At 48.8% G+C, this 24,647-nt stretch overlaps 10 protein-coding genes and 1 non-coding gene across 11 annotated transcripts; 5 read left to right on the top strand and 6 right to left on the bottom strand.

The window, feature by feature from the left end:
- Positions 1-28: 28 nt before the first annotated feature.
- On the top strand, positions 29-559 carry DEU56DRAFT_795071 (uncharacterized protein; the record flags this gene model as incomplete). Its single annotated transcript, XM_041352824.1, is given in 4 exon segments — positions 29-64; positions 97-294; positions 314-481; positions 519-559. Coding segments are annotated over 2 exon segments (234 nt in total), but the record flags the coding sequence as incomplete, so codon positions are not given.
- A 590-nt stretch (positions 560-1,149) lies between these two features.
- Positions 1,150-4,546, bottom strand: DEU56DRAFT_885062 (TPR-like protein; the record flags this gene model as incomplete). Its single annotated transcript, XM_041356174.1, has 2 exons — positions 4,371-4,546; positions 1,150-4,315 (listed from the first exon to the last, which is right to left on the bottom strand). Exon 2 carries the CDS (start codon positions 4,234-4,236, stop codon positions 1,150-1,152), a length of 3,087 nt encoding a protein of 1,028 aa, XP_041209946.1. The 5' UTR covers positions 4,237-4,315; positions 4,371-4,546.
- Positions 4,547-4,946: 400 nt separating this feature from the next.
- On the bottom strand, positions 4,947-6,082 carry DEU56DRAFT_870718 (isoprenoid synthase domain-containing protein; the record flags this gene model as incomplete). The annotated part of the gene is made up of 3 exons (XM_041355651.1): positions 4,947-5,282; positions 5,338-5,626; positions 5,688-6,082. The coding sequence occupies 3 exons, from the start codon at positions 6,080-6,082 to the stop codon at positions 4,947-4,949; spliced, it is 1,020 nt and encodes a 339-aa protein (XP_041209945.1).
- An 842-nt stretch (positions 6,083-6,924) lies between these two features.
- DEU56DRAFT_267769 (uncharacterized protein) lies at positions 6,925-7,546 on the top strand. Its single transcript, XM_041345374.1, has one exon. It carries the CDS (start codon positions 7,031-7,033, stop codon positions 7,457-7,459), a length of 429 nt encoding a protein of 142 aa, XP_041209944.1. The 5' UTR covers positions 6,925-7,030; the 3' UTR covers positions 7,460-7,546.
- Positions 7,547-8,122: 576 nt separating this feature from the next.
- Positions 8,123-9,291, bottom strand: DEU56DRAFT_795032 (uncharacterized protein; the record flags this gene model as incomplete). The annotated part of the gene is made up of 2 exons (XM_041352823.1): positions 8,472-9,291; positions 8,123-8,417 (listed from the first exon to the last, which is right to left on the bottom strand). Exons 1-2 carry the CDS (start codon positions 8,882-8,884, stop codon positions 8,123-8,125), a joined length of 708 nt encoding a protein of 235 aa, XP_041209943.1. The 5' UTR covers positions 8,885-9,291.
- Positions 9,292-9,396: 105 nt separating this feature from the next.
- Positions 9,397-9,527, top strand: DEU56DRAFT_t54. Its single transcript has one exon. It is a non-coding gene; the product is annotated as a tRNA-Ile (tRNA).
- A 2,597-nt stretch (positions 9,528-12,124) lies between these two features.
- On the top strand, positions 12,125-13,800 carry DEU56DRAFT_267699 (uncharacterized protein). Its single transcript, XM_041345372.1, has 4 exons — positions 12,125-12,297; positions 12,351-12,379; positions 12,435-12,464; positions 12,540-13,800. The coding sequence occupies exons 1-4, from the start codon at positions 12,276-12,278 to the stop codon at positions 13,713-13,715; spliced, it is 1,257 nt and encodes a 418-aa protein (XP_041209942.1). The 5' UTR covers positions 12,125-12,275; the 3' UTR covers positions 13,716-13,800.
- Positions 13,801-14,121: 321 nt separating this feature from the next.
- On the bottom strand, positions 14,122-16,235 carry DEU56DRAFT_795017 (aryl-alcohol dehydrogenase). Its single transcript, XM_041352822.1, has 15 exons — positions 16,061-16,235; positions 15,946-16,005; positions 15,822-15,885; positions 15,725-15,761; positions 15,581-15,670; positions 15,425-15,526; positions 15,308-15,374; positions 15,221-15,258; positions 15,088-15,163; positions 15,022-15,036; positions 14,864-14,964; positions 14,719-14,813; positions 14,615-14,665; positions 14,426-14,556; positions 14,122-14,374 (listed from the first exon to the last, which is right to left on the bottom strand). The coding sequence occupies exons 1-15, from the start codon at positions 16,089-16,091 to the stop codon at positions 14,289-14,291; spliced, it is 1,044 nt and encodes a 347-aa protein (XP_041209941.1). The 5' UTR covers positions 16,092-16,235; the 3' UTR covers positions 14,122-14,288.
- Positions 16,236-16,738: 503 nt separating this feature from the next.
- On the top strand, positions 16,739-17,690 carry DEU56DRAFT_972061 (RNA polymerase Rpb7). The gene is made up of 6 exons (XM_041359475.1): positions 16,739-16,774; positions 16,840-17,109; positions 17,160-17,210; positions 17,271-17,336; positions 17,390-17,455; positions 17,508-17,690. Exons 1-6 carry the CDS (start codon positions 16,763-16,765, stop codon positions 17,553-17,555), a joined length of 513 nt encoding a protein of 170 aa, XP_041209940.1. The 5' UTR covers positions 16,739-16,762; the 3' UTR covers positions 17,556-17,690.
- A 114-nt stretch (positions 17,691-17,804) lies between these two features.
- On the bottom strand, positions 17,805-23,265 carry DEU56DRAFT_267583 (uncharacterized protein). Its single transcript, XM_041345371.1, has 19 exons — positions 23,037-23,265; positions 22,847-22,981; positions 22,574-22,774; positions 21,835-22,522; positions 21,448-21,784; positions 21,133-21,376; positions 20,967-21,076; positions 20,723-20,913; positions 20,637-20,671; positions 20,532-20,582; positions 19,887-20,474; positions 19,730-19,828; positions 19,400-19,676; positions 19,271-19,341; positions 18,769-19,216; positions 18,625-18,716; positions 18,465-18,574; positions 18,108-18,407; positions 17,805-18,053 (listed from the first exon to the last, which is right to left on the bottom strand). The coding sequence occupies exons 1-19, from the start codon at positions 23,193-23,195 to the stop codon at positions 17,828-17,830; spliced, it is 4,362 nt and encodes a 1,453-aa protein (XP_041209939.1). The 5' UTR covers positions 23,196-23,265; the 3' UTR covers positions 17,805-17,827.
- A 66-nt stretch (positions 23,266-23,331) lies between these two features.
- DEU56DRAFT_794998 (cytidine deaminase) lies at positions 23,332-24,326 on the bottom strand. Its single transcript, XM_041352821.1, has 5 exons — positions 24,082-24,326; positions 23,923-24,030; positions 23,817-23,860; positions 23,709-23,749; positions 23,332-23,659 (listed from the first exon to the last, which is right to left on the bottom strand). The coding sequence occupies exons 1-5, from the start codon at positions 24,134-24,136 to the stop codon at positions 23,467-23,469; spliced, it is 441 nt and encodes a 146-aa protein (XP_041209938.1). The 5' UTR covers positions 24,137-24,326; the 3' UTR covers positions 23,332-23,466.
- Between the last annotated feature and the right edge of the window lie 321 nt (positions 24,327-24,647).

The raw sequence follows: 24,647 nt of genomic DNA, 5'->3' as shown, positions 1-24,647 counted from the left end.
GAATGCATGGTACTGCGCTGGAACAGACGTTTTGCGATACTTCCCAGGCGAGTTTATTGTCGAGGTGTACTATCATGGCTTAATGCATGGCTTCAGGCGCGGGGAGGGTTTCCTGGCAAAGAACCTTTTGATATGCTTCCTCGTGAACTCGCCTCCATCAACCAGCCTGAGGAACGAGCCATAGAATACCTTCACCACATGCAGTTCTTCACGATCTGGGACAGTGTTGGCCGTGTCGTGGAGTGCCAGAGTCTAGAGGTGTCGATAATGAACCGGGAAACCAGGGTTGCTTGATTAAGTGACTACAAGGGACTTATCGACTAGGCTTACTTATGATGCAGTCGTAAAAGTACTTACTTCGGATGGGAGGATGCCGGATGAGACGGGAGACCGTCGTTCCCGCGAGCTAACTCGCATTCGGCAGATATACATCCCCGGGCTTATACTGCGGCTGCATATCATGCTCTACTCATCTTGAGAGGTAAGTATAACTTCGTATGCAGTACCTGCAGGTCTAACACATCTTAGACAGGAATCTGAACCGCGGATTGGAGCCTGCCAACATTGTTGCGGGTTCGAGGTACAGGCTGTATGATTATTTCTTACATATTAATGGCCGGAAGCTTGGGGAATGCTTTAATGCGGTGTGCCAGGCGACGATAGCTGGCTTGGAAGCGGGTGGATCGGATCCTTTCGAGATTATTCTGTCGTAATTGTAAGCATCCTCTTGATATTTGTTCACTATCGATAACTTAATGCAACGTCTTTGTTGGAATTTTGACCCTGTTAGTGGACTGCGAGGTCGTGGCTCGCCCCCTTCTATGTATGAAGGATAATATGTAGGTTGTAGGATGAAGCATGATCTCCCTGCATCCCGTATCACGCAAAGTCTTAGTAACCACGGAGAGAGATCTTATCGAAGAAGAGTTACGCACCAGCCCATCCCACTAAGTTCGCTGTAAACAGCCAGCTTATGAGACTGTATGTTCGACCAAGCAATATATATTTATTCAATGGAACGGTGTACACAATGCAAAAACAAAAATATCGTGCAGACATGATGTGAGTAACTGAGATCCAGGTGGGACAACGGGGGAATGAAAGCAATCAGGATAACAGAAAATGCAATAATATGACGAGACAACCAAACTAGACACCTATGTGAACAAATACAATCTGCTGTTCTAGTGGGATTTTCTTGCGCAACGATTTCACAGCCTTGTGCAACGCTACCGCAGCGCGTGTGCAGTCCAATCTCCCTGAGCCATCAACCAGGTTGCGGTAAAAAAGAGACACAACCTGCCGTGCAACATCATCGTCGACAGACCACATAGAACCTATGACACTGCGAAATCCGGAGAATTGCATTGCCGCAGCGAGATGGATTAACTCGTCGGGACTCTTCTCGTCGCCTACGGTAGTGTGGCAGGCCGATAAGAATGCAAATTCTGGATTCTGCCAGTTGGACCGGATGATGTCCTTGATCATCAACGGCCCGTCGCGCATTGCGAAGGAAGAGTCGAACGGGTGCGTCCGATTCGGCATTCCATGGCAGGCGAGATGGAGCCACTGGTTATGATTTAGAGCATCGAGTGCATCCTGCACTGTTGCGTGGCTGTCTCGGAGTGATCTGAATGATGACACGATGGGTACGAGACATTGAGATATGGCGGCTAATTCAGGAGCGACACATCTGAGTTCCTTCCCTCTGTCCGGATTCGCTTGACCAATTGCAACAAAATGTTGTGTTGACGAGTTTCGAGAAACGCGCTCTCTCGCACGAACTAGTGTAGCCAAAGTGGGGGTGTAAGAGGAGATGTAAATCTGAGACAAGTTGTTTCTCTCCCTCTCGTAGGGTCCTGCTGCATGTAGAGGAAGCAAAGTGAATTCAGCTGTGGGACACCACCAGATACGCGAGCCAGGGCGAACATTTGACACCCTAAGGGCTTGGACCACGGGGTCAACGACGTGATGCCAAAGCTTGCGGAGGATGCCCACGAGCTTGAGTTGATGATCAGAACAACCGAATTGCTCCGCGACAGACTGAAACTCGGAGGACAACTCGGAGACTTCGGTCCTTGTGACATCAAGTGGAACGTGGACAGGATCGTGGCTGCTTAAGACAATTAAGGCATCACAGCCGTGCCGACTAGCATTGACAATGATGACCGGACCTTCTTCAGCGGCTTTCCGGAGGTCAGAAAACAGTGGCGGCAGGAGAAACCGAGAAAAGTCAGGCTGCATGCGGATGCGGGAGACAACATCATTCCATTGCATGGTCAGTTGTCGGATTCGTGGGGGCTGCTCGTTATTAGACTGATCGAACGCGCTACGAAGGCCAAAGCTCAGCTGTCTGAACTCTTTCTCCAAGGCTGCGCCGGTGTCACCGGACAGGGAAAGTTCATCGAGCGGTGAGCGCAAGCGTGCCAACTGGGTCCAGAATACTGCACGGCCTTGCTCCACCATTTCAACAGCAGTTGTGAGCGCACCATGACGAACACTGCACGAGAAAGCGTCCATGGCAAGAGAAGCTGTGGCCATCTTGACAACATCAAAATGGCGTGGAGAAGACGACAATAGAGTAACATGCTGATCTAGAAATTTCAATGCAGTTTGATAGGCAAGCAATGCAGAGGGATGGTTCGTCTCCTCGGCAGAAGTGGCCCATGACTTGGCAGCAGTAAGATCCCTACGAGAGATTGCATGAGATAGGTAGGAGAGTTGAACATACAACCCAAATGCTTCATTAAGGTCAGCCTGGATGCCCCGCTGCTTAAATCTGCATCGAAGGCTGATGGCAAGATCGTCGAGAGACGTTGATCGAAGGAAATGACCGGGGGGACAGATAAGTAGTGCAGCACGTTGAAGCTCGATGGCCTCGTCAAGGTCAGACGGGACGCCCCACTGCTGGAATCTGTCAGCAAGGCAGGTGGCAAGATGGATGAGGGACGATGATCGATTAAAATGACCGGGGGGACGAAGGAGTAGGGCAGCCCGATGGAGCTCAATGGCCTCGTCAAGGTCAGACGGAACGCCACGCTGCTCGAATTTGACAAAAAGGCTGTTGCCAAGATTTTTGAGAGACGCTGATCGAAGTGAATGACCAGGGGGACGAAGGAGTAGTGCAGCCCGATGGAGCTCAATGGCCTCATCAAGGTCAGACGGGAAGCCCTGCTGCTGGAATCTGTCATAAAGGCTGATGCCAATGTTGTTGAGAGACATCGCTCGATCAGAATGACCGGGGGGACGAAGGAGTAGTGCAGCCCGATGGAGCTCAATGGCCTCGTCAAGGTCAGACGGGACGCCCCACTGCTTGAATCTGTCATAAAGGCTGATGCCAATATTGTTGAGAGACATTGCTCGATCAGAATGACCGGGGGGACGAAGGAGTAGTGCAGCCCGATGGAGCTCAATGGCCTCATCAAGGTCAGACGGGACGCCCCGCTGCTGGAATCTGTCATAAAGGCCAACGGCAAGATTGTTGAGAGAGGTTGGTCGACGAAAATGACCGGGGGGACGAAGGAGTAGTGCAGCCCGATGGAGCTCAATGGCCTCGTCAAGGTCAGACGGGACGCCCCGCTGTTGGAATCTGTCAGAAAGACTGCTGGCAAGACTGTCGAGAGAGTTTGATCGAAGTGAATGACCGGGGGGACAAATGAAAAGTGCAGCCCGATGGAGCTCGATGGCTTCATCAAGGTCAGACGAGACGCCCCGCTGCTCGAATCTGTCACAAAGGCTGGTACCGAGATTGTTGAGAGTGTGTGATCGAAGTGAATGACCGAGGGGACGAAGGAGTAGTGCGGCCCGATAGAGCTCGATAGCCTCATCAAGGTCAGACGCGACTCCCCGCTGCTTGAATCTGTCACAAAGGCTGGTACCGAGATTGTTGAGAGTGTGTGATCGAGATGAATGACCGGGGGGACAAATGAAAAGTGCAGCCCGATGGAGCTCGATGGCTTCGTCAAGGTCAGACGGGACACCCTGCTCCTGGAATCTGTCAGCAAGGCTACTGGCAAGATTGTTGAGAGCCGATGATCGATCAGAATGACTGGGGGGACAAAGGAGTACTGCAGCCCGAAAGAGCTCGATAGCCTCGTCAAGGTCAGACGGGACGCCCCGCTGCTGGAATCGGTCAGCAAGGCTGTTGGCAAGATCGTTGAGAGATTTTGTTCGATTAGAATGACCGGGGGGACACCTCTGCAAGGCCGCTCGACACTTTTCCACCTTGTCCGCCATGTTATCGTGGTCAAGTTATACAACGATTGTCAACAACAGATAGGATGAAGCCGACGGTGACAATTGGGCGAAGACGACACTGTGTCTTTCATGAGTGCAAAATCCAGGTAGATATGTTTCAATCCAATACGCACACACATAGAAATCTGACCACTGAAATGGTAGAAACTTGGAGAGAGAATGATACGGTGAGCGCTGAAGTGCAGTGCCCAAGAGTCTGGCACTCGAGGTAAAACTATCCTTTATTCAGCGTTCGAGGCTCATTCATATCATGCTGACTAGATTCCACAGCTGGCAGGATCGAGCATTTTCAATGATCACTGCTTCAAGCTGTGCTGGACAGATGTTTGTGCGTGCTTATGTAATTATCTTACAATGTAAATATACGTTGTGCAGCCTAAAACATTTTTCAGTCGTGCTTTTGACACCTGCCCGCCCACTGACATGCAATGTCATGCATGCAAACTCACTTCACCCAAAATTAATGAACATACATCGAATGAACATGATATATGGTTTCTAACTTGTACAAAATGGTGCATAGTCGCAAAAATATGGCAAACGAAGAGTGAAGATGAGACGTTTCATGTAATCGATATTTAGCTTCATGGTGAGACATATATAATAACGTAGCCTTCTATGATGCCAGTCGTCGCAATCAGAATCATGCAACGCAGGAAGTGGAAAAAAACTCACATAGAACAGAGGCTTTACAAAGGCCGCTTGGGAAGTAGCTTCACAATTCTCTCCCGCTTGACAATATGCGCATCCTTCCCGAAATAACGGGCAGACTCAAAGGTCCAGTGCAGTGAACCGGTAATCCAGCTCTGCAGTCCTCGAATGTAAATAGCCACCTGCTTGTCAACCTCTTCCCCCCACGAGGGGAGCATAGCGAGGTTTTCTTCAAAGCGCTGAAGGGAAATGTTACAAAGCCGGCCGCAGTAGTCCACAGCACCTTGCAGGTCTAGACCTTGGTCGACCATGAGCACAGCAACTAAATTATGCGTGCTACGGTGAGATTGCTCCTGGTTATAGGAGAAAATGTCCTATCAGCAACGACGTCAGTATTGTCCCCGCGTCGACGACAGAATAGGGCATTACATTGGACCAAGAAACAAAATCATTGGTAGCCTCCTCCAGGGCCATGATAACCGGATCCGAGACTACTTCGTCGGGGAGATCAATCCCACTTACGAATTCGATGAGGGCAAAGCAAGCCTTGCAGCCGCTCAAGTCGCGCCTCAATTCGATGTAAGATTCAACGTCGTGGACATGTCCCTTGGCGCGATTGTCCACCTCCTTAGCTGCAGAGATGAACCACAAGTCCATTGTATGGATAAAGCGCTCGGTGCAGCCAGGGCCGCCTGTCTCCCTAAAGCGACCGAAGAATCTGAAGACCATAAAACGCTCAGAATGCGTGTTTGTGTGATGGGGAAAAAAAACAGACGCACGCTTTGCACATCATTGCACTGTATCTTTCCGTTTGGAAGTTGATGGGATCGCGGAACGCAGCCATACAACAATCACGTACTCCCCACGCATCATTAACATCGGACCTATCGATCTCGAGCCAGTCGTCTAATCTGAACGACCAGTTCAAAAAGTCCGCACAGACTTGGAGATGGAAAGCATCCGTGTCAGGGTAGCAAGCTGAAGCGAACCAACCTGCGCGCAAGCTCGTATATTTGGTAATCTCGGGCTCTACTAGATGTGCTTCGTCAACAAGCCATTGCGCAGAAGCAAGAGAGACTGGATAGTAGTTAGGGTTTAGTCGCAGGGGGTAGCGGCAATCGCTAAAAAAGTCAGGTATCATGAATTCTGTGGGCTCAGAGTCTGAAGAAGTCATGGTGCAGGTTGCGGCAGGATCTACGGAGGTTGTCAGACTCATATCGTGGATGTCGAGGTGAGCGAACAGAGAAACAAGATATCTGAGTTATGAGACAAGTCGCTCTGAGATATGTTGGTCTTTATAGTTATGTCAGTCTTGAAAGTGGGTGTGTCGTGTTCGCTCGGACCATCGTGTGCTTTTGAAAGGGAGGGTCTACCGGACAAGTCGAGAGAAATCGGGGTGTAGACTCACCTGTCCCAATGTATCACCTACTAAAATAATAGCAAGATCTGAATTGCGCTTCCATAGGCAGGGTGAAACATTGCTGCGCTAGGCAATAGAGTCCCCAACATTCCTGTGGCTTGATCATTAACAAAGATGTGAGACTCGAATTCAACGCGCTATTCCATAGACAGGATGTACAAACGACAAAGCCCCACTACGTAACATGTCATTGTATAATTGTTTTTATTAGTAGACCTCTTCTCTGAATAAAACAGACCGCTCACCTCAAGTTTTTCCTTCTGTATTCCCTTTCTGGAAGTTAGTCGTGCGGTAAGTAGTAAAGATGGGTCAGGGCAGAGATGATGGAATGTTTGAACTTGAGGATAGTGAACTTAGTAGATGTGTTCTTTGACGGCGATTGACCTGTATGTAAATCAGGATTGACAGACCCTTCTAAAGATCTAAGATCTGTTCGTTGACTTGTGTGGGCGCCATGATTCATGATACCATAGGTAGAGTACCAGAACATCTATAGCGGATCCGCTGGATAAGCCGAGGTGTAAGGATGACAAAACTGAACACATATCAGCAGGTTTCAGTGCCGAATACAGGTTTGTGGGTAGATCGGTTAAGAAAGAGTACATTTAGCGCTCGTTTACACAGTTCGGAGACTGCTGCTCAGTCAAACACTCACTGATACACATCAGCCTTAGCTGAGCGACAGTGCCATATCAAAAGAAAATGACCGCGGAACACGAATCTGATCAGTGGCTGCTGGACGAATCTGTCTCGTGCATCCTCGTCCTAAACTGTTCAGCGTGGGATCTACTTCATATCTTGCGCGATAGCATCGATATCAGTTTTGGGATGTGTCATATGTCGCCATTGATGTTCTGCTCGAATAGTCCAGGTTATGCTCAGCAGGTATATGATGCACCCTTCATGAGTCTTGCATGTCTCTCAACTGCAGAATGCGTCGTGGTCGCATCAATGTTCAAATACGTGGTAAGAATCAGATTACTCATCAGAAACATCCCTTGTCAGACCTGTTTAGTCGCAAGGTCAGGCAAAATGGCAAGAACAAAGCATTCTGGAAGCAGGATATATCGGCATAATTTCCGAATTTTAGTGAGTGTCGTACTTGCTATGTCATTGTGGGTGCGCCATTGAGATGACTAGAAAGTCTAAGGTTAGCAGGTTTCTGATTGACGTCGTGGATGACTATTGATGGTAAGGCCGTCAGGGAACGTATACACCCTTGTCCGATGCCCATATTGACGCTCTCGTACGTCGACGTGCACTGCTGACGTGCATGCTCGCCGTCGGGAAAATGGGTCATGGGGGTTCACGACTCACGCCGAGCCGCAGGCCCGGCAGAGCTTACCCACGGGTCGACTTCCCAGAAAGAGGTGCACACCGTGGGGGTCGCATATTCTACCAAGGTTATTTTAACCACGTGACAACGACGCGTCGTGTATTGGCGTGTATGGCCACTGTGGCGGAAGTAGCCCAGGTTGGCATATGACCAAAATGCATTCACGTCAAAATGCCCAGAAAATAAATACAAAGGCAACATACAAAGCATGGACTGAATGCTGAGATCGAGCATAGTCATTTTTAAAGAGCAAGAGGAGTAACGGAGAAAGCCTGAGAGATGTAGAGACACACGGACATAGAGATACGTTGCAAAATTGGATGGTTATGAGTGGGATGTTGGTAACAAATGCAGCAGGGAATTAATCTGGAACAGTAAATAATAGGTAATGGAGATATTTATCAAGCGCGCGACCAGGCGCAGCAAAGTCCAAACAAGCGGCGCTCATTGCAGCGCGTTCAGTTTTCTTTCATCTCTTCATCGATAGTGCTTCCAAAATAACACGTATGAGCAGGGCTAGAGGAGATACCAGGCGACATATTGGATGTGAATTGCATCACAGAATCAGGACTGAGTAGCCCAGGGGTGGACACGAAATAATTCATAAGGGGTTGACGAGGAACAGGTATGATGAGCGCAGGAGGTGCGAGAGTACGCGTGTATTTTGCAGATGGAGATGGCGGTGGGAGTGCAGGGAGGGGGGCAGTGGGGGGTGGAGCGAGCGGGATAGTTCGCTTGACTGCACGACGCAGGCTGCACCGCATATGTTTCAGAAGTCATTCAAGTATATGCATTGGAACCACTCACCGTAGTGGAGCGCCTGCATTCAGACTGCCACTTCTCAATCTTCCAAAAAGACTGTTACTTTCTGAAGCGTTCTCGGCGATGCTACCTGCACGACTACGAGTGGGAGACATGGCGCCGGTGCGCTGAAGCGCGCTGCCGGCATTTCGCGTCGGGGACTTGATAAGAGCCATCGGGCTCGCAGCAATGTTCATGCTACTGCGACGCCTGCGCATGCGAGGACGTTCAGCATTCGCAGTGGGTACTGCAGCAACGCTATTTGAGTTGCCAGTGGGTGTGGGTGTCACGCTCAGATCGCGATCTACAGGCTGCATAGGACTGGACGGCATTGGGGAGGAGAGTGGTGCAGGGGTTGTTGCTCTGGGATGGTAAGGGGCGAGAAGGCCAGAAGAAAAGAAGGCAGAGTAGGTGACCATCGTTGAGATTGAGGAGGGTTTTCAGAAGCTGCTTAAACCTTGCAATAAGATGTTGGACAAAGAACAAGTTGAACCAACCAAATTTGAACTTCTCGATAAGGACACAGGGACGCCGGTTTTCATTTCCATTGCCACTTTGTCACCATGTCACTCATGTGATCTCCGTCGATTCAAGTGTCGGAGATCTGCAATGCATCAATATTCGCGACGTCGGCAGAACCTTGCAAGTATCCCCCAAGCTTGCATTTGCAGCTAACCTGAGCGAATAGATATGCACTCGACAAAGTGAGTAATCCAGTGTGACAAGATCGCATGAAACTTATCATGGCAGCGTGGAGTCTGGACACTTCTTTGTTCTCAAACTTATTACAGCAGCCCTGTTGTCCGTCAAAGGGCGCTGCTGTAACCTTGCAACCACAGCAAATCGGTAAAAAAAAATCTGGGATAATAATAATATTGAGCATCAGCGGCATTCGCCACGCAAACATTTGCTGTGCAAGATCATCAAACAAGGCCGACTAGCTCAGCTGGTTAGAGCGTCGTGCTAATACGATTCGTTGATAAATGCGTGTTCACTATTACTCACTTGTTTATCGACGGATTTGATACGCGAAGGTCTTGGGTTCGATCCCCACGTTGGCCAATTTTTTTTATTAATTTTTGTTGCTCTAATGACTTTATAATTGTGGGCACACCGGAATACCTTGACCTCATTCCTTCCCTCAAAGTAGTAGCGGATCGCAATCGTCCTGATTTCTTTACGATTTGGTCATCAGACTCATCACATACCAATGCCGCTATCAACTCGTAATATATCTCTCCTTCAAGTTGCTGCCGTAACTAGTTAATTCTTCACAATCGGGCCTCGGCGACCATAGATATCCAAGCAACGAACTTGAACAACATCTTGTCCCCCGGGTCCACTGGCGATCATCTATCTAGTAGTTGGACTTCACACAAGCAGCGACGCTTCCGCTGCTTCCTCGACGGTGGCGGTCTCGGACAGCCGCTCAACCGCAACGCCAAATGATGAATCATGCCCCTGCGCGGGTGCACGGAGCTCCGACATAGTTTTGAAATGATTCAACGTTTTCGGTGCCTTTGACTGATCCAGACATGTGCCATATCTCAACCCAGATGAGGAGACCCATTCAAATTAAAATTTGGCCCTGCATCCGGATAAATGTCTCACGTATGACCGGTGCAGTCTTGTCTTGCTGTGCTCTAAGACCCTCCTGCTGAAACGGATGGCGATATATATGTCTATCAATGAATTGGGACGAAAGTAAAATGGACTGCGGATGAAGCCTTGGCTCTTTCTGGCTGTAAATCTGTGGCGCAAAGGGGTGGGTGCACATGCTGTTAGAATTTAGCGATCATATATAACAACAGCATTCGGAGTGGAACGTGACGATGATGACTGTGCGCAATTCTCGTACTCGCATGTCATCGCTCCCCATAAAGACGATGCAGCACGTCAGCACAACTTGACCCTCAACGACCATTTCGGTCCTGTACACCTCCCGCGAGTGTCGCGAGCCTTGGGAGAATATATGATATCGGCTTTGGCAGTCGAGGGAAATAGGTGTGCGTTGTCATATATTCGAGTTGCTGATTGTTCTGCAGCTTATGTCCTGGTCAACACATGCCGTCCGGCCGTCTGCAAACATAGAAGTTCATATTAGATCTAGGAAAGAAACTATACAAGTAACAAGGCAAGCCACATTGCAACGTCAAGATGGGACCATAAGCTACCAACCTAGTTGGTGGTGCGGAGCATGGTGAATAATCGAGCACAAGTAGGAACTTTAGGATGTGAAGTGATACCTGCAAGCCAATAACCACATCTGGTCTGAATTGATGCCTCGTGAACTCTGTAATACGCGTCTTGGTAAGACATGGACAAGCGCCTCGCACCGAAAAAAGTGACACTCGAAAACCTGACCCGCCGCCTAAAGAAATTTTTGACTTTCCTATGTCTCAAAGTATAGGCACTGAGAATGTCAACATTTGGTCGCTGCCACTGGCTGGAGTTCAGTTCTCGGCGCCAGCAAATCGCGAACTAGGTTGAGGATATCGCACAGCTATACGAACTATCCTGACGTGCAAAAGGCTTCTCTAAGTGCGGCTGAGATATCGGGTGTATGCGTGCCTGCACTCACGGAGAAATTGGAGCGGCGTGTATTGAGACGCAAAGCGCATGCAAGGAAGGCTGGGAGGGCGAGTCTGTTTATTTTGTCCGGTACGTCAGTAGGGAAGGAGGCAGTTTGGCAGAAAAAAACAGGATAGAACAAGGATAGAAATGTGGCACCGCACGGCGCACGTGCACGAAAAATTCAAGATGTAAACTTTCCATCTCCGTGTAACTTACTAACACTAACATATGGCGCTGGATCTGTTCAACTATTCTTACACACAATATACACACATACACAAAGGATTTACATAACACAGAGTCGCGTACTGTTGCCGAGATGTATCAGGATGCTTTAGGATTAGCGTGACTTCCCGTTTTGGTAACACCGCACGACGACAAAATGCTCGAGCTCGCTGTCCTCAACAGCGAGCTCAAATAGTTGCCTAATCCTTCACCCCTTTCACTAGTTCTTTTGAGGGAAAAAATCACCTGTAGCTTAACTATGCTTACTTTTGGACAACACAACCCTCCTTCCCCACCTTCTCCTCCTCCCCCCACCCTGACCGCTTTTCTGGTATTTTCTGGACTCTAATTGAATACTTCTGGCTTTGTAGAAGTCCTAATATATTTATATAATAAATACATCATTAATTGAGCCCATAATAAGCCCCTCAGAGCGCCCAGCATAAATACATGACAGAAATGGGTGAATATTGTAAGTATGGAAGATTTATGGTCAAAATAGCACAATTAACTAGCTACAGTTGATTTTTTTCCCTCAAAAGAACTAGTGAAAAGGGTAAGGATTAGGCAACTATTTGAGCTCGCTGTTGAGGACAGCGAGCTCGAGCATTTTGTCAGTCGTGCGGTGTTACCAAAACGGGAAGTCACGCTAATCCCAAAGCATCCTGATACATCTCGGCAACAGTACGCGACTCTGTGTTATGTAAATCCTTTGTGTATGTGTGCATATTGTGTGTAAGAATAGTTGAACAGATCCAGCGCCATACTAACAGAGATTGATGAACAGAGGTTCAATACGGAGCTTGACAATGCTGTCCTACCGGCTACATTCATCCATGTTCAAGTATCAACCATCAACACTAACATAGTGACACTGGCTGGGGAGAAATAAAACCGACACTCGGTCAAGTGCCCGGCATCTGCGACCTTCCATAGTTGCCTGCTACTCCAAAGCCTCAGTTCAACGCCGTTTTTGCAGTACATTGATGTTCCTTCCAACAGGTCAGTGGGATGACCGTGGGTCAGACCGTGGGTGAGGAACATCATAATATTTCTCACCAATTCTAACCATTCACTTCCTAGAAGTTCAGCTACGTTCACAAGTGGCAAATATTGTATGTCCACTAGTTATCACATGGAGGTACCCGATTCGATATTGACGATTTGCAGATGTCGATGACAGATCTTGGAACCTCACAGGTCAGTACCAACTCTTCCGCCATCGAGATCAAAGATCAGAGCCTTATCGGCGCAATCATCACCTAACTCCAACAGCACATGGACCCAGTTTTGCACGATACCTCAGGCTTGCAAACAGCCGTCGCACAGAAGGGCAAAACGATCCAGTCCGTTAATTTGCACAAAGAACTGAGGCCGGCTCTCTGGCACTTAGACTTGCCAACTGAAGTCCTATCCCATATTTTTCGCTACTGTCTACCGCCATTTGTCAAGGAGGAGTTACTGCCTTCCCGGTCGAATATTCTGATTACGACTCATCGAGACGGCCCATTTTATGATTCATTGCGCCCATCAAATCTAGAAGCTCCCCTGCTGTTGACCAAAATATGCCGACGGTGGAGAGAGGTTGCCATGGACATGCCCGATTTATGGTGCAGGCTGTTTGTGGAAGTCGGTTGGGGAAGCTGGGAGCGAGCTCTTTGCTATGACTCATGGCTCAAGTGTTCCCGAGGACGTCCGCTCTCGTTGACATTCCAGTGGCCCAACTTCGCAATTGACTGGGCTAAGTTACGGAACCTTCTTCAGCCTTACTTCAATCATGTCTCATCTCTCTCTGTCAATGTTTCATTCGGCCCCAACACACCTACACTCATGTTCACAGACTTCCTGACACTCGAGGAACTGTCCCTTTCTGTGCATCATGCGCGTGAGGATCCTATACCAGCCATCGCACGCTCTATCTCACAACTCCCTTGCACGCTGCACAGTCTCAGTTTAATAGGGATGACGTTCAGGCATTCGCATTTCGCCTCCTTCAATCTCATATGGGCCCACCTAACGAATGTCGCGATCGATACTATGCGTTACCCGGCCGATGTTCTCCACTTGCTCCAGATCGCTCCCAATCTCTCCTCGTTAACAACTTGCGCGCACTTCGACACCTTTCAGGCGTTGGAGCCATGCACGCACATTAAACTTCAATTCTTACATTTCACTATTGGTTTGACACACTCGCAAGGATCCAGCCTGCTCTATGCTCTCTCGCTCCCCAATTTACGCACCCTTAATGTTCGCAGAGTACCACAGTGGCCGCATGAGGAGTTCAAGGCATTCCTGGCACGATCAATGTGTCCACTAGAGAGCCTGATTGTCTCCGAACGTTTTAGGGGAAGGAAGTCGCTAAAGGACCAGTTGGCAGAAACAGATGAGCAGCGACTGGAATATGTTACTCTTGTTCCGTCCCTTAAGTATGTAGTGCGAGAACCGAGCTAGTAATTGTCCTGATACTTTGCACTTAGAGCCTGTTCAGTAACTGTCATTTGAAATTGCTAATAACAACGATTTTGGTGTGGCCCAAGAACATCGGGATGCAAATGGAGTCTGAAAGGCTCACTGTGTGATATGATGGAATATCATATATAGTACCATATTTTCAATCGTTATTCACGCAGGCCTTGGTGTTCGCTCGACCGCTTATGATACCGCGCATCACCTTGTAGCTCCGCAGAATTGGCGCTGCTGATGATATCAGGGAGGATTGTTTGATAACCGCTCATGGTGTTGGATTAACGGCGGGACTCTTTTCAAGGCAGTAAGTTCAACATTACCGATGCCAGAAATGTACAACCCGTCTGCTGTCTTCACCGGCCATATCAGCAGTCAGCAGATTGGTTCGATGTGGGGAGAGAAGAAAAGACAGCATTGTTGAATGCGTTAACGTTACGTCAACGGCGCTTACTATGTACATTGTATACAGCTCTGGTTAGAAACGCGACCTACTCTTACAACCCAGAATGTTCATTGCGAACCAGTCGCGGTTTCATTGGTTCAACCACCGGAAGGATTTCATCTGTGACCAACGACAGACTTTGGCTGATAAGGCTCCTCCAAGTACTTAAGCTCTTCTGCGGTCAGAGTGATATCAATGGCTCCTAAAGAAGAATCAGATCTGGACATCTGCTCTTTGATTGGAACACACATACCGAGCAGATCCTGCAGGTTCTTCAGAGACGTGGTCCCAACGATTGGCGCCGTTACAATATCTTGTGCCATCGACCAAGCAAGGGCTATTTGCGCCATACTTGCGCCTCTCTTCTTCGCAACTTCCTCGAGGCTATGCATGTCTTTTCAGAATTCTGCTAGATGGAGGAGTGAGGAGTGGCGTTTCTCACCGGCTCATAATGTCTTTGTCAGACTCATGCTGGACGTATAAGTTAATGGACCTATAACATTATTTTTATGAATGTTTCCGCGTAAATAGACGGTGACAACTGACAAGTCGGTCTTTCCACGAATTGTTTGCTCGCCAAGAGGGCGGGTGAGCAGTCCTCGGGCAAGCGGTGACCAGGGGATGCATCCAACGCCGAACATCTACTATGATGATCAAGAGAAATAAAGAGACGAAGACGAATAAATCAAACCTTGAGTGTAGGGAACATTTCTCGTTCTTCTTCGCGATAGATCAAACTGTGGTGATTCTGCATAGAAATGAAAGGGGTGAGGTGGTTTGTGATCGCGTAGTCTAAACAGATTCATGCAGTTAATTTTCAACTTCCTCACGCCAAAGTTATGATCTCACTTTGCATTGCCTGGACTGAAGGCGCGTTTAAATTAGAAACATGCACAAAATAGATGTCAAACGTACATTGGTAGGCCCAGCATGAAGACATGCCAATGTACCGGACATAGCCAGCCTGGACAACGTCATGCAGAGCTTGCATCTAAGTATGACGCAGGTCAGTTGAAGACACCAAAGCTGAAGCATGATGCTGACATACCGTCTCCTCAATCGGCGTCTCTGTGTCAAATCGATGGCCTGGAAATTAATCAATCTTGAGTCTGTAGCACGCCGGATGGAGACAAACACTGTAGGACATCAACATAATCGAGTTGCAAACGCTCTAGGCTCTTCTTGATGGATGCAAAAATGTGCTGTTTGTGTAAGATCAGATAGTGCACCAAATCCACAGGAGCCAACATACCTTGCGACTCAGACCCCTTTGATTGACGTAGCCTAGTTGATCAGGATGTGCAGCTGACTTGAAGACCTTTTCGCTCGGGGTGCGGCCAACAACATTATAGACCTAAAAATTCATTTGTCAGGATATGTAAATAGCCAATACATCGCAGGGTCTGACCTTTGTCATGACTACAATCTCATCCCGAGGTAAGCTGAGCTTTTTGAGCGCGTTTCCAAGTACGACTTCAGAAAGTCCATTGGAGTACATCTAATTGTATAGATCAGAAATTAATGTCCAAGGTGAATAGGTGTTCCATCTCACGTCTGCCGTGTCAAAGGTATTGATGCCCGCGTCATAACTTCAATATCGATGGTAAAGACACGCTTTGGCATTGGAGTTACGCGACAAAAGCACTCACGCAGCCTTTATGTGGACAACAGCTTCTTCCTCTCCAAGAACCCAATCTTGCCACTCGCTGGTACCTATGTTGAAGAATCAGGCAAACTTCAGTTATTCGACGCGCGAGGAAACGCGCTACACACCGTACTGCATTGTTCCCAGAATGATTTTGGAAACTTTGAGCCCAGAGTTGCCCAGGCGGACTTCATGGTAGCCAGTCTATTAGCAGCCTCGATAAATGAAAGATTAAGAGCATACCATAAGGCATTCTCTTCTGCGTGGTCGACATGGTCGCTACGTCTGGCTGGGTTGGGGTGATGAAATTATTCCAAGAGCTGAGAACTGACGCTTTATAACATAGTAACGTTAACGTTATCGGCGGCAAGTTGCTCACGGGATCATGGTGAATATCCCAGTTTGCAGACAATAGCAAGAAAAGAGAGTGATCATTCGTATTTTTATTTGTTATCTAGCTTCAAGTTATTCCCGTCGGCCCGGCTGCTGTCTACATCATGATCGTAGTCACAGTCGGGAGAAAATAAAATGCACAGTTCGTCAGATGATCGTATCCGAAAGGCCTCCGAGAATTTGCACATTGAGTTCTGCTGAGTCCGAGTCCGAAGTCGCTGTGACTCAGGGTCAGTGGTGATGCGGCAGATGTCCCGTGCATGATAAAGAAGGAAAAATAATGTTCCTTCCATCTGATCTGCGTACATAGGCTGCAGCAAATAGATGACTGGTCACTGGAGAGCCCGATGACGCTGACAGTGGGCGGCATGATAGTAAAGAAATGACAGACGAACCTCAAAGTTGAGCCTCACTTCCCGGCACTTTCCGAACAAGTCTTACGGAGATAGCGGCTGTATTATGTCATCTACCGCATCTGGATAGGAACAAACATAGTACGCTCGGTCAGAATCTATTGACCCATCAACACGATCGCTCATATTTCGAGCCACCATGTTCTTCATCGTGAGTACCTCTCTCAAACAGCTCCAGTATCCTTCATTCCGACATAACCAAAATTCCACTCTCAGAAAGAATTGACCCACACAATCCTTCTCCATCCCTCATACTTTGGTCCTCGGATGCTCCAGTTCCTGGAGTCAAAACTCTACTCAGACGTAGAAGGAACGTGCTCAGGCGCATTCGGATACATCATTGCAGTCGTCTCCATCCTCGATATTGGGAAAGGCATGGTACTGAGTGGAAGCGGCCAAGCCGAATTCATCACCCGCTATCGCGCAATAGTCTTCAAGCCATTCAAGGGAGAAGTAGTCGATGGGGTCGTCAATAACGTCAACAAGGTGCTCCATGCCATGTTACGTCCCCACCTTGCATACTAAACACCACGTAGATGGGCTTCTTTGCTGACGTCGGGCCGTTGACAGTTTTCGTGTCACACCAGGTGAGTTTTGAATCCTGCTTCTGCCTCGCTCACCATCTCATACCCCCTACCATTTCCTAGTTGATACATCCAGACATGAAATTCGATCCGACCTCGAATCCACCATCTTTTGCATCAGAAGACCAGGTATCGTCCATCCATGTGTTGTCCCCCTAATGTCCCTACCTTGTCTCGAACAGATCATCGAAAAAAACACTCGTGTACGACTAAAAATCGTCGGAACCCGCGTTGACGCTACCGAAATCGTAAGCCTTTTATTTTTGGTATCACTGCTATAGCTGCTAAACACAAGGCCAGTTTGCTATCGGAACGATCAAGGAAGATCATCTCGGTGTTATAGACTAGTCAAAAGATCGAATTTGGACGATCACCCTATGTATACCTGCTATCACTGTATTCGCTGTGTTATTTACTGCAAAGTACTAATGTCATCCTCAGTGTCCAATTTATGCGCTAAATTACATAACATTAGACGAAGCCATCCCACAACATGGAAGAATAAAAAAACAGCATACATTGGAAAGCAATTGACTACGACTACCTACAGGGACAGTATGCCAAGTATGAGCTAATAATATATAGTCGAAGCTCCAGTCTAATTACAATCTCTGCCACGCTCACTCCTCATCCTCAAAATGCAGGACCTGCGCATCCTCGTCTACAGGCACATCCCTATATCCACGCCTCGCGCGGTAGCTCATCGATACAGATTCCAGGCTCGACGCAATATATTCGAACGCGATGCCCGCAAGCCCAAGCAAGAACCACGGCACAGATGCCAGCGTGTCAAGCGCACCAGACCCTGACCCACGCGAATAGTCGCCTCCAGGTAAACGAATCGTCCTGTACATCAACGATAAGCATACAACGCGCACACATACAGTGAACGTCACCCACCCTCTCGCCATTCCGCTCTTGCTGTACCACCACCATGCGACAAGCGCTGTGATCGCAAAGGGGAATATAATCACCATCATCCAGAAAAACGCGCTGTGGCCTTTGATGCCAGGGCACAGGTGTGCCGTGCCTCGGTCTATGCGGTCACCACCCTCACAAGTAGAGTAGGCGACCTTGCGGTAAGCTGTACCCTCATACCAATAGTCATCTCCATTGCGACATGAATCGTCGGGGGCTAATGGACTCGTCCCCGATACAAGAACGCATTCGTCATCACTGTTGCGGACATAGTTGAATTCGCTATTTCGTGCCCAAAGATAAATTAGCTGAGTGGTTATCATCACACCTATGACTCACCACTCAAAGTCCTCCCGCGTACACGTGCAGTTGTGGTTGATAGTATTCAGTGCCTTGGGCATGTCTCCGACAACACAGTTCACGTTTCGTTTGCGGCGATGGTAGAGCGTCTGTACATAATATGAGCGACGAAGGCAAACCTCGAGTACAAGCGGCTCACCTGTCGTCCGAACAAGCAAAGAGAGTCTCTTTCCTCGCTTGGGCTCCACAGCTCAAAGTCATCGTGTCCAGGATTTTCCACATCCACGGAGCCTAGAAGAAAGGGTTCAATGTCAATTATCGAGCACAAGAGCACCCTACTCACATTTTTTGTGCGTGAGAGACGAAAAGTCCAAATGCACGATCACTGAGCCAGTCGTCCCGGGATACTGGCCCAGGAGCATGAACTTCCGGCTCGTATCCTCTGGCACCGTCATGATATCCCTCACTCTGATCTTATCAGTCGTGAACTTGAATTCTCGCCAACTGAGTCCTTCGTCTGTGGTAAACAAGACGTGGTCCGTCGGCTCCTCGTCGTTCACGATCACGATGACAGACCCTGAGTCGCCAAACTCCCACAGATGCGCGTCCTTGTGTACTTCTTCCCATGTGAAACCGCCATCCCGGGATAGGAAGGTATCACTCTCAGTGTAGGTGGCGAGTGATTCACCCACGTTGCCGACTGCCATTACAACGCCAACGACAGATGGGCTGCTGTATGTCGCCCGGGCGTCGAAGCGTTCTGTATACCCGTGAACATGAAGCGCACAGCCCTAAACGCGACAAAATCAGTCAACTGACAGCGATGCACGGAAAACACAGTATACCACTGATGTACAAGGGTACTTCAGACCCAACGAATCCACTGAGGGGGGTAGAAGCGGCTTCCAAGTGCCACCTGACGCAACAAGCAACCGTCAACGAACGGCAGAAGATACTCAGTAAACAAAGCATACCATCATTATGCGTAATCCTCGTCTGCAGAGCTTTACGCCCCGTGAGTGCGGCCTCCGCAGGATTGGCCACCACGTTGACCATCGCAATACCATCCAACCCCACGAATTTCTCAAAGTCGACGAAGCCAGCACTGTTCCTGTTCACGTTATCGATGGACAATCCAAAGTAAGTTCCGTTGGAGTTGGATTTGAGGATATTACCCCATGGCGTGGGCCATTCGTTCATAGTCATGTGCAGGAAGATGGCTTTGGTGGTTGATTCCAGGACGGTGTATGCCTAGAAAACATAATGAGCAACACCAATTTTACAGGTAGGGCAATTCTACTTACGTGAGAGTCAGGATGCATGCCAGGAGGGAAGCTCCCAGATGCAAATGTCCGTCCATCAAGTGAAACCTGGAGGTTAAGCGTGCCCCTCATCGGGAGGTACTACAAACGCAAAACCAATCAATTATGCAGCACGCACAAAACGACCACCAAAACACACCTCCGCCACGATCAAAAACTCTGAAAACTTGGTAAACCCAACGACATGGTCAAACAGCTTCGTCTTCTTTGTATAATAGTCCGTCCCAGACACGAGCTGCAGCGCATTGTCTTTCCCGAAAAACACCTGCGAGCCCTGTTTGTTCGCATACGACTCGCATAGGATCTGAGATGCATCAATGCGCAGCTCCTCGTCGCGCGCCCAGTCACAGTTGACGACATAGTCCTCCACGAACCGCCAACTCCGTCCATTGTCCGATGTGTACTGTGCCTGTGCACGACAATTTTCGTATCCCACCTGGCAATCCACATTACCGATCCAGATAAGATAGTCGGACCTGGTCTGGAAGCGGAGCACTGCGGCCCCGAAGGTGTTGGGAAGCGAAGGTGTTTCGTTGATATGCCAGAAGCGGCCTGTGTCTGTTGTGTAGTAGAACTTGTTAGTGTCGGTGATGAGGTATGCGCGCTCATTGGAGTGTGAGTGCATGTAGAACGCTAGGAAACGCTCCTCTGGGTACTTTTGCTCCCATGTGTAGCCTTCGTTGCTGGATTGCCATATTGAGAGATCGGCAAGACGGACAATGACGGTCTATGGAGGCAGACGTGAGCTGAAGTCCTGACATGGTATGATATACATGAAGCTCACCTTCGAGTCCTTGAAAAACTCGCTCTGCACAATATCACTGGTAAATGGATGCTGCAATATCGTAAGTTATCACACTCTGGGAACGAAGTGAGGACAGAAACGCACAATCTGTTGAACGATCTCTCCTTCAACCGGTTCAGCTGCAAATGATGCATGAGATAAAAACCCTTCACCGCTTCTGAAGCACTCACCTCCAGAACATGGTTTGGACTTGGGCTCGTCCTTGCGAATACCGCCCTCGCACTTGTTCCCAGGGATCTTGCGATATCCCGATGAACCCATGTACGTCTCGTCGGCCGTCCCGAGGGTGCACTGGGTGCTGGGTATGCGCTCTGGACCCGAAGGTACACATATACCACTACTCCGTACGTAGTTGTAGTCGCTAAAAGAATCCGTAAGCGGGAATGATGACTGGAAAGACGAGAAATGACGTACCATTCATAATCGTGGTCCTCGCATGAACACTTATCATCATGAACTTCTGGATCGTGGAATTCCTCGCCCATGTAACAATCTGCATTAGCCTTGCGCCTGGTGTACCATTGCTTCGAAGGATATTAGCAAGACCATTATCATGGCAAGGTTTGCATTAGCAGCTAACCTTGGCACCCATGATGCACTCGGAGTTGGATTTAGCTCTTGCATACCATGACTCCTTGTCGTCAGGACCACACTGCCGGCGCCCGAGGCCGGTGAAGTCGAGGTAGATGGCAGCGTTGCGGCCCTGATTGGGTTGTTGGGACTGCCGCATCACCTGGCCGAGAATGAGGAACTTCTGAGACGTCGAATCTGATACCGTCGTCAGGCCCTTGGCACGAAATTGGATGCCAACATTGAACGTGTTCCTATAGGGCGGGGCATTTCAGTAAGATCGCATATATGCACACGCAGACAGTGGCGGGGCGCGAAGACGTACCAGTTCTGACCCATGTCCGTGGAGTACATAATGGAGTCGGTAGGTTGCTCGTCGTCGACGATGACGATGACGCTTCCGGAATCACCGAATTCATATTGATATGCGCCTTCGTGGGCCATGGTCCATGTCAGGCCAGCGTCGGTGCTCAAGTAGGTGTTGCCCTCCTCATATGGCGCGAGCGCCTTTCCGACGGAACCTACGCCCATGACGAAGCCAGGGGCGGGGGACGAGAATATGGGACCATAGTTGTGCATGTCTGTCACTGAGTGCAGGTGCAGCGAGCATGTATCGGAGGAGCAGGAACCGCTAGGAGCGAGAAGAGGATCCCACGAGCTGCCTGCGAAGATGTGAGGTTGGTCCACAGGAAAAACACAAATCGTTCCTCACCATCATTGAATGTGATGACCGACCGTAATTGCTTAGCTGCCATCTGCCTCTCGACGTCTTGAGCATTTGCAATGACGTTGGCGATACCGACACCCTCAACGCCATAAATGTTCTCGTAGTCAACATACCCCGCCATGTTTCTGTTCGTGTCCTTCAAGCTCTCCACAAAGTAGGTACCGTTGGAGTTGCTGACGAATAAGGTACCGATGTTGGTTACATCGTGCAAGACGACATCTACTGCTAGGGAGTGGACTGTGGACTCGACGATGGTGTATGCATTCTCCCGCAAGCGTGCCTGGGAAGCATGCGGGAACTGTGCCTTGGCCCACTCCTTGGTATTCACAGTAACATATAAGAGCATGTCGCCCTCGCTGCCAGGCGTCAAGTCCTTGAGCGCGACCACGGCGAACTTGGACACGATCGCAAATGCCACGACACCTTTGGCATTCTTGCCGATACCAAGGTCTTCAGTCTGCTTGGTGGCAAAGTAGTCTGTGCTGGAGTAGAGACGACTGCTTGCGATGTTGTGCGAACCAGTCATAGCAGAAGAGTCATAGGCGACGCAGTAAATGAGGTCTTCGTGGGCGTCGTGCTTAAAGTCTTTGCTGCTGTGAGCGAATTGGCAACGGGAGACGTCATCTAGGAGCTGTTGTGGTGATGTGCCGAATCCATCTGTGGTGTAGTACGTCTACATAGAAATTTGAATGGGATCAATATGAATAAAAAGATGAGTGCGCACGACGTCTCGACACCGATCTCCCCATGGACTTTTGTCACATTTAGTAGCCTGGAAGAGGGTATACTCCCACTTTTTGGGATCTGAGTGAAAGGAGAGTGGTTTTGGGACGTAGGCTACCACCTCAGGGACGTCGAACGTGCGCCACGTCTTTCCGCGGTCATCTGTGCGGTAATGAGTGAAGGAGTTGGTTAATACGAATGCCTAGAGAGAAAGATCGAAAGCCACGTCAGCAGATGAAATAGACTGGGAAGAGGGGTATGAACAGTAGCGCACCACGCGGTTGTCGAATGGGTGCTCAATGAACATTGCAGCGTCGCCAGCTGGTATGTCATCTGCGAGGTTCCAGCTCTTGCCTTCGTCCTGAGAAACATATATCTCCCCGTAGATGGCATCATGGTATATCACATTCTAGAATAGAAAATGAACTATAAAGTGAACCCTGAGGTAGATATGAATGCCTCACAGTCGCATCGTTGAAAAAGAATAACCGAGCAGGTCCGTTGTTGAAGTAGTTTATGGCATATTCTGGGTCAGCTGCAAACGTGTAACCAAAGTAAAGAAGAAAAGCGAGAGTTGACCATATAAAAGCGGCTGTCCTGTGCCAGGGAGCCATGCAGGACATTGTGGAAGAAGAAGTGTGTGGTGCACGTTATATGTTGTGTGCAGTGCTGTTGCACGCTGCTAGACCCTTGCTCCCGCAGCCCGCGCCAAAGTGACGACTGCGTTTCACAGCCACACAGCCAGCTCTACTACCATTTCGGGCGAGAGCCTAGACTCTGAAGAAGTTCTCAGTCGTTCCCTCTCATAAGACTATACAATCATTCATTAACATTCCTATAGCACATGGTATTGTACACGACCCAGATGAGTTCAAGCAGGTATCAAAGGGAAGCTTAACCTCGGTCTCTTTCCAAGTCTTCAGGTCCGAAACTATATGGAAGTAATTCCCCAAGAGTAGATTCTCGTACCCCATCTTCGTTCTCCTTGTAGGAAGATGCAGCCAGTAGGATGGGCATGTCGAGGGAACAGAATTCGCGAATTACTTGGCGACAGATCCCACAAGGCGCAATTGGCGATGCGACGTCGCTAGGAGATAATTGGTACAAAAACTCGCGCAAGGATAATAATGACATACGTCGTGACAGCGAGCGCCGCGAACTTACGCTTGCCTTCGCTCTGATATCGAGATATTTAGTTGCAGATCAAGTCGCACGAGCGCTATCATCAGATAAGGTGGACGCACTACTGCCTTTACGAACGCAGTGCGCTCTGCACAGATCGTACCACCTGTGTATGGCAGCAAGGTCGATGAGCAGGAAGAGTCTAATGAAATCTTGAAAGACGCGCACCATACGAGGCATTCTCGATATTGGCACCTTTGATGATTTCGCCGTCCTCAGTGAGAAGAGCAGCTCCCACACGGAATTTAGAGTAAGGAGCGTATGCAAACGTCTTTGCTGATAAACTATGCTCGTTCATGTTCCACTTTCAGGGCGATAGACTCGTACCTTCAACTGCAGCTTGGAGGAGGCGATCGCGGTTTGCAGCTACGATGTTTGCCATGGACAATTTGTTGGTTGGGATAATTCAAACCAGATGTGTGATCCGATAGCTATATCGCGGCGTGGTCAAAATATCGAGATCAAGATGATCCTGCCAGTTCGGAAACTCGATATTGGCGTAATTACTGGAGCCTCGCAGGCCGTGGCTGACTAAGCTTTGGAAAGCATGTACTCCCACGCGTGACCTTTCCTTCACTCACTGGGGAAACGACAAAATAACCCGATAGGGTTGACGTAGAATTAGTGACAATAAATAGACTATAACCAGAGAATGGCAAATGTGTGAATCCCCTCCGGTTAAAGTGGAGAATGGTGACCGTTTGAGAGCAAATCCCGAGGGGGGTTAGGCAATGTGGGCTTGTATTGGATAGCTGCCCCCACATCTAACCCGACATTAAATCACATCTGAAATGTTAGGTCTGCTGTCTGCTTTGCATCTGGTTATTAGGGCAAGCGAGGCTGGTTTGCTTCTGAATGATAGATAAAAAGAAGTCTGATTAATGTAGGGTTAC

Source organism: Suillus clintonianus (genome assembly GCF_016758775.1).
Source record: "Suillus clintonianus strain FC179 chromosome Unknown DEU56scaffold_24, whole genome shotgun sequence".
In the NCBI taxonomy this organism is placed as follows: domain Eukaryota; kingdom Fungi; phylum Basidiomycota; class Agaricomycetes; order Boletales; family Suillaceae; genus Suillus; species Suillus clintonianus.
This window is presented reverse-complemented; position numbering and strand designations above follow the sequence as displayed.

Coding starts and splice junctions, on each gene's coding strand:
- DEU56DRAFT_267769 (XM_041345374.1), top strand. CDS start 7,031: ATGACCGCGGAACACGAATCTGATCAGTGGCTGCTGGACGAATCTGTC.
- DEU56DRAFT_267699 (XM_041345372.1), top strand. CDS start 12,276: ATGACCGTGGGTCAGACCGTGG. Junction 12,380..12,434: donor GTTCACAAGTGGCAAATATT/GTATGTCCACTA, acceptor GACGATTTGCAG/ATGTCGATGACAGATCTTGG. Junction 12,465..12,539: donor CAGATCTTGGAACCTCACAG/GTCAGTACCAAC, acceptor TAACTCCAACAG/CACATGGACCCAGTTTTGCA.
- DEU56DRAFT_795017 (XM_041352822.1), bottom strand. CDS start 16,091: ATGTCGACCACGCAGAAGAGAATGCCTTATG. Junction 15,375..15,424: donor AAAGGGGTCTGAGTCGCAAG/GTATGTTGGCTC, acceptor TTACACAAACAG/CACATTTTTGCATCCATCAA. Junction 14,814..14,863: donor AAATGTTCCCTACACTCAAG/GTTTGATTTATT, acceptor TCATCATAGTAG/ATGTTCGGCGTTGGATGCAT.
- DEU56DRAFT_972061 (XM_041359475.1), top strand. Junction 17,110..17,159: donor TCGTCAATAACGTCAACAAG/GTGCTCCATGCC, acceptor AACACCACGTAG/ATGGGCTTCTTTGCTGACGT. Junction 17,456..17,507: donor GCGTTGACGCTACCGAAATC/GTAAGCCTTTTA, acceptor ACACAAGGCCAG/TTTGCTATCGGAACGATCAA.
- DEU56DRAFT_267583 (XM_041345371.1), bottom strand. CDS start 23,195: ATGTCCTGCATGGCTCCCTGGCACAGGACAGCCGCTTTTATATGGTCA. Junction 22,775..22,846: donor ACCCATTCGACAACCGCGTG/GTGCGCTACTGT, acceptor CTTTCTCTCTAG/GCATTCGTATTAACCAACTC. Junction 21,077..21,132: donor AGTGCATCATGGGTGCCAAG/GTTAGCTGCTAA, acceptor TATCCTTCGAAG/CAATGGTACACCAGGCGCAA.
- DEU56DRAFT_794998 (XM_041352821.1), bottom strand. CDS start 24,136: ATGGCAAACATCGTAGCTGCAAACCGCGATCGCCTCCTCCAAGCTGCA. Junction 24,031..24,081: donor CCTCCAAGCTGCAGTTGAAG/GTACGAGTCTAT, acceptor ATAGTTTATCAG/CAAAGACGTTTGCATACGCT. Junction 23,660..23,708: donor GCGGCGCTCGCTGTCACGAC/GTATGTCATTAT, acceptor ATTATCTCCTAG/CGACGTCGCATCGCCAATTG.